The sequence below is a fragment of the Oryzias melastigma genome, linkage group LG13 (genome assembly GCF_002922805.2).
Source record: "Oryzias melastigma strain HK-1 linkage group LG13, ASM292280v2, whole genome shotgun sequence".
In the NCBI taxonomy this organism is placed as follows: Eukaryota; Metazoa; Chordata; class Actinopteri; order Beloniformes; family Adrianichthyidae; genus Oryzias; species Oryzias melastigma.
In genome coordinates this window covers 32,302,591-32,313,652 of record NC_050524.1, presented here as the reverse complement: position 1 = coordinate 32,313,652, position 11,062 = coordinate 32,302,591, and the positions used below count along the sequence as shown (strand labels likewise).

The 11,062-nt window shown below is 37.2% G+C and overlaps 1 protein-coding gene across 1 annotated transcript in view; it reads left to right on the top strand.

The window, feature by feature from the left end:
* Positions 1–10,897: 10,897 nt before the first annotated feature.
* The window catches only part of rbm7 (RNA binding motif protein 7), a 10,707-nt gene continuing 10,542 nt past the window's right edge, over positions 10,898–11,062 (top strand). The window contains exon 1 of the mRNA XM_024276404.2: positions 10,898–11,062. Coding sequence (XP_024132172.1) covers positions 11,002–11,062 — 61 coding nt within the window. The 5' untranslated portion in view covers positions 10,898–11,001.

Sequence of the window (11,062 nt, the reverse complement as noted above, 5' to 3'; positions counted from 1 at the left end):
ACAACGTACGGAATGGAGCAGGAGAATCGCTGCAAAGCAATCACACAATAAAATGAGATAATAAATGATGATATATTGCGTGTATATGTATATCTTTTTGTTGTCATGGTTGAACAGAGATTAATATCTCCTAAAAACAATTTTGAATGCATTTTCGCTTCCCTTGACTGATTTTATTTTTCTGTTACTATTATATTAAACAAAGATCCACATGAAGCTGATTAAAGTGGCACGAACAGTGCCCGCGATGACACTAATATGACTAAATGTAAGCTAAAGCTGTACCTACATCCACAACAGACAGCATAAGTGCTTCATAAAAGCTTATGAATCTGCAGCGCTCTGTTATTTCAATGCTTTATGCCAACTGCTATGACACATGATAAAGTATTTAGTAACTAAGAATATCTTTGTGTTTTGAGGAACCAAACTTTTCTGTCATTTTAAAAGCTCTTCTGGAAGAACTTTGCAAACAAACTTTGATATGGATCCAGGAATGCCAGAATGCTGCTGATGTCTGATCCTGGAGCTGAAATGTTTCTATTGACCGACTTTAAATTATTAATGAGCATAAATAATCACAAGGTCCTTTCTGCCTGTTGTGACATTTGTCTTGCAGCTCCAGGTGTAAACGGCCTAGAGGAATGCCTGAAGGGCCAAAGTTTTCTGCAAAGTCTCATTTTAGCACAATAGAAAAAAAAATGTCCTTTTCAAAACAAGTTAAGAAATACAGACTTCAAGATGTTTTCCCTTGTTATAAGGGGAAAATCTGCCAATGATACTAGTACAATTTGTCCTGGGGAGATTTCTTCACTTTTGATGAGATTATTAACTCTAGAAATGAGCTATAAACACTCATGTTTAGGTATATTGGACATGTTAATGGTAAAAGTAAGTGTTTGTTGCACAGAAAGAGTTTTATTTATTTGACAAATACATATTTTTGCACTTTTTCTAGCAAATATAAACATATCTTGGAGCTACAACAGTCCAACTGTCCTTATTTCTTGATCATCTCAAAGTAAAACTAGAATCACATGTTTAAAGATTAATTGGTCTCAAAAATATATGGAAATGTTTATTTTCAAACTTCTGTCCTGCTGTTTTGTAATACTTTTGTAGTTGTTGGAGGGATTTGGCTGGAACTGTATTATTTTTAGTGTTCCATACATACTCCTGTCACTCCTTTGGCTGTTTGGGCTCCCTACTGGCTGGATGCATTTTGGGAGCTGCTGTGTTTTTTAATTGGCATTCTTTTGGATTTTAGAACTTGGGAAGCACAGCAGAACACTAATCTTGCACTAAGTTTGGACTGCCCTCCAAGAGGGCCTGTCTGCAGATATCCATGTTTGGAACTGGAAATCCTTGACCGGAATCATAAGTCCAAAAATGTTGATTGCAAATTTTAGGCTTTATAAGAATCTTTTATTTTATTATTATTTTTTTTTTACAATTCTTACTTACTTTGGGGTTTGGGCTATCGTCATGGTTTGGGCTATGGCTAGGGTTTGAGCTATGGGTAGGGTTAAAGTTTGGGATGTGGTCTTGGTCAGGGCTGTGGTCAGGATTGGGGCAATGGTTTGGGTTTGGGCCATGACAGCGGTTTGGGCTATGGTTAGGGTTTGGGCTATGATTAGGGTTTGGGCTATGGTTTGGGCTATGATTAGGGTTTGGGCTATGGTTTGGGCTATGGTTTAGGTTCAGGCTATGTTTGTGTTTGGGCTATGGTTTGGACTATGGTTTGGACTATGGTTAGGGTTTAGGCTATGTTTGTGTTTGGGCTATGGTTTGGACTATGGTTTGGACTATGGTTTGGGCTATGGTTAGGGTTTAGGCTATGTTTTTATGTTTGGGCTATGGTCTGAGTCTGTGTTATGGCCAGGGTTTAGGCTATTGTCAGGATTTGGGCTATGATAAGGGTTCGGGCTACTGTTGGGTTTTGGACTAAGGTTAGGGTTTGAGCTTTTGTTGGTTTTTGGATTTGGGTAAGCTGCATAGGTTCTGGCCGATGATGTAATCTTGTCTGCAACCAGGTTCCTCCTCCATCTTTGGCAACACCCATTCATGCTGCTATTTCCCAAGGCTATGTAAACAGATTTAAATGTGTGTTTTGAGCTTCTGCGTTCAAAATTACAATTAACTGGTTTGTTTCTACCATATTTTTAAGGTTCTATACAAAATGTGTGGTACTGAATGTGCGTTGAAGGATAAACCAGTTAAACTTCGACCAATTGGGGACTCAGATTTGGTAGTAATGTATAGATGGCATAGCCTTTAATTCACAGAAGAGCCAACTCTTTGAAAATTAATCATGGAGGGGAAATTAATAATTGTGGTTTGTGCCTGACTGGAATTCTATGACACCAAGTCTTTCAGATCTTAAAATAGAGCCGTGAAAGAAAAAGCCAGAAACATTTGTGAGATTTGCACCATTTCAACATCTAACACCAGACCTCTTCCAAGTGTAGGTGACAAACATGTGCTAGTAAACAGTAGAAACAGAAGCCCCTCCCTGCTTGTCCAGTGTGAACACCATAGGCTATATTCGTGTTTACGAATGTGTGTTTAGTGTGCTTAGACCACAGTCATAATATCCCAAAATTTCCACTAAACAGCAACCTAAATGCAAGTTTTTCAGCTAATTCTACAGATGGCAGCATGTCAGCATTTGTAATTAGGAGGCTGGGAAGGTTTTAAGAAAAAGTCTAAATTTTACAGCGACTGGACGATTTTTCTCTAAAAGTCTATGTAAGGGGCACCCCATCTACATTCATGACCACGGCAACAATTTTCAGAAAACTGGGGGCGGCATGATATCTTAAGGATTCTACCAATGTCTACCCATCACACGGTGGCGGTTGTGTAGATATAGCGTAGATATAACGTGTTGTTGAACGCGTGTCACATGCCCACTGGCTTAAGAACGTGTTTAGATCGTGCTCAAACCTTTGAATGTTATTTTTGCGGATTTCGGTATATTTTGCTATATTTAAATTTTTAAATAAATGACTTAAAAGGAAGAAAAACAACAAACTTCTGCATCCAAACATTATCTTTGTCATTAGAGATTTCATTGAAATAAAATATTTGAAAGATATTTAAGATTTATGGCCTTAAAACACTTCATTGCATCTCACTGAAAAGTTACTAGTGAATTATATTGGTCTTATATCAAGTGTAATAAGAAATTTGAACTGGAAACTTTAAATACTTGGTGAGATTTTGTGTTTTTGCTGTTTTTTAAGGAGTCAAACTTCTCAAAAAAACACATATTTGAAAAAAAATATCTAATAAATACATTTTTAATGAATCTTACCTCCTTTCTTGAGTTACCATGAGAATGTAAAGTTGGTGTTTGAAGGTAATATGTGATAGTGTAACTGTCACCGGTATGGACATGTGACACAGATTTGTGTAAATCACCTTGCAGTCACCCAGCAGTCCAGTAGCCTGCATTGTTTCCGTTTTATTGCTGATCCCCGGCGCTCTGACATAAATAAACCAGATGAGCACGAAGGCAAACGCTGCACATTTCTGGACTGAGAAACCCACATGCCAGGCATAGAGTCCCCACATTATATTAAAGTTGACAATGACAAATCCAAACCCCTGAAACAGCCTTCAGTGAATTTGACATAGTCCCATCTTGCTGGATGTGAGTAGCTCCTCTTGAACTTTTCTTTTGTTTTATTTGGTGGTGACAGCCTGGAGCGGCTCCTGCATGAGCTTGAAGTAATGTGCTTTACCCTGACAGTGACGATAACGGGTCTGGGCCGAGGATGAGGAGAACGAAAAAACAAAACAAAAAAAAGCCTCTGAGCTCTTCAGAGAGCTTACTCTGGAGAGTCAAGAGAGCAATTCCATGTCAATACGAGATTGGTCTTTGATTTATTGAAACAACACCCAGCTCATAAATAATAATAATAATAATATTTCGAAATAATAAATTTCTTTACTTCATAATAAACAAAATACGTTTTTTGTATTGATTTGTATTATCAGCTTAATGGAGTTTGCCGATAATTGAAGCTTTTTTCAATTTAGCAACTTCTTAAAGGATCCAAAACACACCTTAGGTCTTGGGCTGAACACACTAAAACATTTTTTTTTTGCTTTAAAAATGTAACTTTTTAACATAACTGAATAAAAACAAGGCAGGAATATTATTCCAGAATAAATCAACTTAAACCTTAAATTACTTTCAATATTTTACTCTCCAAAAAAATATGTTTTGTCAAAATTATACAAAAAAGGAATAAGCGCTAGATGACATCGGAGCCATTATTAGCAATATAAAAAAATGATCAAATAATTGCCTTTTCTTACTAAGGTGTTATTTTCAGATTATCTTCAAAAATAATCTTGCATGTCATTTTCTTTGTATGTGATATAAATGTAGCGGTGTAACGAATAATCAAGTAATCAATTTATATTCCAATAATAAAACCAGATCGATCTATCTGAGGCTAGTTGTTAATCAAATTACATCTGATCTACCCATATTATGAAACTGTTTTATAATAAAATACCATTTAGATTAATATTTTACTATAGCATTAAAAAGTTCCATCACATACGTAATGACAACAAAAGCTGATCAACCATCGTTCCAGTCCAATGTGTGGAAACACTTTGAATTTAGCAAAGACGTGTGATCTTACAGTGTTGTAGAATGTTCTAATAATGTTTGCATTATTTTGATGTGGAAAAACAACAGTGGGCTGAACTGTATCACACTAAAATATGAATGGATTTTTCATTCATTCTTGTTTTTCTTGATTGTTTTAAACACATCAGGTTACACTTGACTGTCTTGAAGAAATACAAGGAATCTGGAAAACTTCACATGTATTGTTCGGTTCCAGGTATTTGTCTCTGAGTCACACTGGTTGAATTTTGGCTAAAGATGTCCTGAATCACAAATCTTAAAAATCGCTACAGGAAAAAACACCCTATTTACCCACTGTCTCAAATTTGATCCACACATTTTTAACCCTAGATTACTATCGCCGAGGGATTTTCACCCCAGCAAATTTATTTACATGATTTCCAATATGTTGCATTTTTCTTAGTGTCACGGGTCTCTGGGTATAAAATCCCACATGTCCCAGGAATGGGTGGACCAGAGGCCAAGTCTCCAGTATCATTAATATTATTTTTTAGGAATTTTTCATTCTCAAATTCTGAATTTTTCAGTAATTTTCAAACATGTTTTTAGCATTTTCCAACGTTTTTATTGTCCATTTTGTTACATGTACCACAATATCTAATTTATCATATGTGTTCTCATATTTTGATCTTTTTCTTTTTTGACAAATACCTTTTATTAGGTATATTGTATCGGATAAAATTTAGTATTTGGATAAAACGTTTTCTAGGGTTAGAAGTCATTATGAACTATTTTTTTATTCTTTCAGTACAGCAAGTAGTCGTTCCAAAAATTTAATAGCAAAAGATGAGTTATTCTCATCATAAAGTTTTGAAATTTGTATCAATTAAAAGTGTTTTTGAGAGTTCACGGAGGCAGCCATTTTGAAATAAGCAGGAAAAGCCCTTCTACTGCCCCTAGTGGAATGATGATGAACTGTAGCAGAGAAAACATGGAATTTTATATACAATGGGAATTTTAAGTTAAGTTTAGATCATGCTATTGAAATAGTGTGTATTAGGCATGATACAGATAATTATTTAGGGTTCACCACATTTAAAATGTCATAACTGCTCAGTAAAATGTTGAAATCCAGACGAGTCTGTCTGAATAGATGATTCTGTTCAGTAGAAACCTTTCCAGTTTTATTTCCTAAACATCCAGAGATTGCACAGAGTGATGTGACTGACAGCGGCGTGCGTTCTCTTTTGCCGTTGCATCAGATGGAGCTCATGTCTGAACTTGGGTGCAAATTCAAATTTGACTCTTGAAGTTTGCATGTTAATCCAGCTAATTGCATCACGAGAAGCTGGCACAACACGCTCAGAACAGCTGATTACCATAGTGATGAGAATCTTCAAAGAGCAATCGGCTTTTCCCCGAATGAAAGTAGAATTATGAGTTCTGTTTTTTCAAAACATTTTTTAAGCTCATTATCTTTCATAAAGGTGTTTATGGAGCATTGGGAAAAAAACTGGAAGAATTGAGGAATTCTAGTGATGCAATGAACTCTATACCATAGAGATCCATTTCTTAATTACTCCTTCAGGGGAGCCGTTTCTCCTCCGTCCCTCAGCCATAAAGCATCCTCCATATGGCACCTTTTGGCAAAGGGCATTATTCTGCTCTTGAACAGACAGGCACAGGGTGAAACCTATAGCTGTCTGAAATCCGCTGACACTTCACTTCTTGGAACAGCCGGAGGGGTTGGGGTAATGGGAGGAGTTGTGATCACTGGATGCAAAACAAAGCTCCCTTTAATGCAACAAATGAGCTTTTTTTTTTTTAATCTTAAATGTGAACGTGCTCTGCAGACAGAGATTGGGGAAACTCTCTGCTTTGGTTAAAGTACAGAGAAAGGGAGTGAAGTCAAGAGAGTTCTGGTGTGGTCTTCCGCAGTCCCCGTTTTGTGTCGTGGGGTCGCTGCCAGACTTTTCCCTCCCTCCATTCCTGATACTGCTACTCAGCACTGCAGCACTGTAGCAACAGGATGGATCTCTCCCTTAATGCCTGTTTGTGTGAGGGGTGGGGGGGGGGTGTAGCACAAATGAAAATGAAGTCACAGCATGTCAGGACAGCGGCAACATGCAGCACCGATATTGGAATAACGAGCATGTTGCAAAGACAGAGCAGAAAAAGCAGCGGTTTGGACATCATTCATGCGAATTTCTTTTTTTTGTTTCAGGAGAGTGCTGACACAGAGCGGCACGCTGCCAATGTGGAGCTGCAGTTAGAGATCTGCAGGTGAGACGTTCAGATGTGAGAAACTAGAACATTTAATCTTCAAGTCCCCCATGACAATGTTTTTATTTAAAGAAAACGTTCCCAGTAGTGTTTTAATTATGATTATGACGTTTTTAATAAAAATCCCACAACCTAAATGTCTTAAAAATACATTTTTCATGTTGATCTGAAGCCTCTGTTTCCAAAATCTCCTCTGAGGGGGCGTGGCTTTTGATTCCCCCCCTGTCTGATTATGATAGCTCTGAGTCTCGCTAGCGTAAATTTTCTCCTCTGTTACATTCAAATGTCCATTATATCCGTAACGTCCAGCCGTATGGTTCTGATCCGGATGTCAGCTGGGACGAGGAAGTGAAGATCTTCATGGACAGAACTTCCTCCAAAATCCTGATTCTTTCTCCTTCCAGTTCACCAAAGACTCTTTTAGCTAATTCTCCAATGTTTATTGACTGTGATCAATACATTCAATCATTGGTTTCTCAGAGTTCTTGATAAAATAATCAAAGCTAACATCAAAATGCTCTTTCATTGATTTACAATCCTTTCCAACTGCGGTCAAATGAGCCGCCGTTCACATTTCCGTGGTCACATCAAGAAGCTCCGTGGAGTCTGGTGGAGATTTTCCAGCGTTCTCAGTCCTGCTACCGTAAGTATTGGATGAAACTCACACCAAAAATCCAGTGATGCTGATTTGACCACAGAAATGTGAACGGCGGCTCATTTGACTGCAGTCAATGTGAAGATACCATCTTCTCTTCTCCAGAACCTGAACTAGACACTAGGAACAGATGAGGGTTTAGTGCATGTGCAGCACAGCTGTTGATGGAAAGAAGATCATTCATTCATTCAGAGTCTGTCCAAGACAGTTTTATTGATGTAAAAGGAGAAATACTCAGAAATACAAAAATGAAAGGATTTCTTATTACATTTGTTCTCTTTCATGAGAAAATGTCACACAAACATGTTAAAACTCAAAGAATTTTCATCAGAGAGGGACTTTAACACTTCATTTTTTTAAGTCAGATTTTTTAAATAAGTTTTGCAGAAGTAAAAGTTTCATTCATTACTTTGTTTTCTCTTCCTGTGCAGACACAACATTGTTAAAGAAACAGTTAACACTGGATTAAGCTTTTGAAATCTGAAAACGAGCCTGTTGGTTTTCCATTGTCCGCAGTCCTGAATAATAAATGACGCCCACCGCAGAAGTGGTTCTCCCGTTGTATTGAATAAAGTGTGATTGATCCGCACATTGCTACTGGAACAAAACAAAACCCTCCAACGGCAACGCTATCAAAAGCCTGAAGTGGGGAGGTGTAAACGAAGCTCGTGTGCAGGTTGAGGAAGCTGCTGGGTAAGCACCGAGGAGCACTTAAAAAGACATAGGCCATTAAGCTTTGTGCTGTGGATGCACTGAACGGAAGCTGCGGCGTGACATCACGCCGCCAAAGAGGGATGGCTTAATTAAACTTTCATCCGACAAATATTCATGCGCATTTAATGATCTTGAATCACTTCATTTTTGCATGAATTATAAATATTAATGGACAGAAGGAAGGAAGGATGTTTGGGGGGGGTGTACACATTGGAGGGAAAGATTGGTGTTAGTGGGTGGGACCGCAGCCACCAGTAAATAGCTTTAGATCCTCTGAACGCCCCCAGGCCACTGTGGCCCCATTACAGTTGCCTTGTGAGGCTTAATGGCTCTAAGATTTCATCCATGTCGGTGGCGGGATGTTTTTGGGGGTCCTGTCCGTCACTTTTCCTCACCGCTCTGAAGCTTTGCCCCCATTCAGTCTTTGTCTATATTATTATATGGTCAAGTCGGCACAAAAACTGAGGTTATTGCTGGTGAGTCCATTTTGTAGCTGGTTCTCACTTTGTGTGACTGATGCGTCCCTATGGGTAAAGCTGGCTCAGGTCTATGGTGGAAAAATACAAAAAGGGACACAATGAGAATAAAGGGAACACAGTTTATTATATAAAGGAAATCCTGTCAGAGTCAGCAGCTCCCTGCTAATGGCTGTCTAACCAAAAATACCTAAAGAAAACAAATAAACAAAGCCTGCAAACTAAGACTACCAAGTATACCAGTATAAGACTGCTGGGGAAGAAAGGACAAGACATGCTAGCACAACTCATCGTAGTGATGTGACGTTCTGTATCGAGGCGTGTGTTGAGTACTGGAGGAGGAGCTTCCGTGACGCGCTTATCAAGGCTATCTTCTACTAGGGGAGGAGCTGAAAATGATGACGTCCATGGGTGCCTGGCACTACCGCGTGACTGATTCATGGAGCGGTTCAGACTGTGTCGCGAGTCTCGGCCGAGGCATGAATCCCGCAGGTTCCATTCTTAATGTGGGTGTTTGATGGAGAGTCATGGAAATAGTTTGGACAGAGGTAGAAATAGTTTGGAGAAAGTCTGGAGATTTAGAGAAATAAATGCTGATAAATAAAAAATATGTACACACATTAATAAAATAAGGCAAAATTGAATAAACTATAAAATTTTAGATCATAGTTTATAAAACATTAAATCATTAACATAGAAAGTTGTTAATGTTGATACAGTCAAACATCCTTACAGCTTTCACCACATATTAAACTTTAAAAGGTTGACTGGAAATAATGGATGTGAAGACATTTATTGACATATGATGGTATTCATTGATCGGATATAATTTTTTATGAGATGTTTCAGTTTGCAAAGCCAGGTCTGCAGAAAATGATTTAGTGATATTGTGCATTAGCAGTTTATTATTGTATTCCAAAAATATATATGTTTCTGATTATTTCCAGCAAAGGACAAATAAGTTAAGCACCACAAATATGTTTTTTTTTGTTTGTTTGTTTGTTTTGTCTTTTCCTTTTTGGCATAAAAAAGAACGCTTTGAAAGCAAACGTCTCTAAAAATCATTTTGTATTTTTTGTGGAAAATCTATTATGTAAAGCCTGAGAGAAAAATATGAAAAAAAAAACAATATTTTCCTAACAATAGAAACCAATCCTTTTTACCACATTAGGTACCTCTGATGCCTTTCCTTCTATACTGCATAGCAACTATCTTGAACCCACAGAAGTAAACCTGAACAAATGCTGAGTTTCCCTCCAATTTGGTGGATCAATGCTGCCCTCTGGCGCCCCTGGAGAGTCACTGCAACTGACTAAAAGGATTTACAGCACTGAACAAAAGTAACCAACGAGAAAACGAGTGGTTAAATGATCATACAAATAATATTAAAAAAAACATACAAATTTAAAAAAGCAGTAAGAAAATATGTTTTACTTATTTTTTTTAGGCAACTCATTAGTGGTCATGAGCAAGTAAAGACTTAAACAGTATATTCTTCCCTGAATTCCATTTAAACTGTGTTACTAAAATATTTGACTAACACCAGAAGGAACATTTTGGATTTCGGGGCAAAACAACTCTGTTTTGTTCAATTTCTGCTAAGCTCTCTTAGCTACTATAATATTACTCAAACTTTTTTTTTAAGATTCTGGCATCATAAATGAATTCAAATTTAGATATAATCCCCTTCAAATTGCAAAGAGCTATTATTCTAACACTGTGTACATTAGGTTATTCAATAGACTTGATGGCAGCTAAAATTTTGATGCAGATTTAATGGACACAGTGATCATTTTATGTAAACTTTTCTACCAAAATTAAAGGCTCAATGCTATTGCTTGAAATATATATATATATATATATATATATATATATATATATATATAATAAACTTACTTACATGACATATGAATTGCAAATTTTGTAGGATACTGTCAAAACTAATTGAACATCGTGTGGGTTTAAAATGTATATATATATATGTATATATATGTATATATATATATATATATATATATATATAGTAATTGCTTTTTCAGTAATTATTTTCTTCTGAAAAAAGTAACTAAATGTAATTTTACAGATTTTCTTTCTCCCTAAAGCTTCATCCCTAGAAACCTTCAGACAAAGATGGATAAACAGCAAGGCACGACATCTTCACGACTGAAAGTACCGACTTACGGCAGTGAAAGCAGGCCTTCCGGTGTAGCAAAGCGTGTTTGTTTTCCTTTTGACAGGAGCGTTTCCCCGCTGGCATAGCTACGATGGGAATAGAAGAAGAAGCGGACCGGACACTATTTATAAGAAATTTGGATTCTAAAGTCA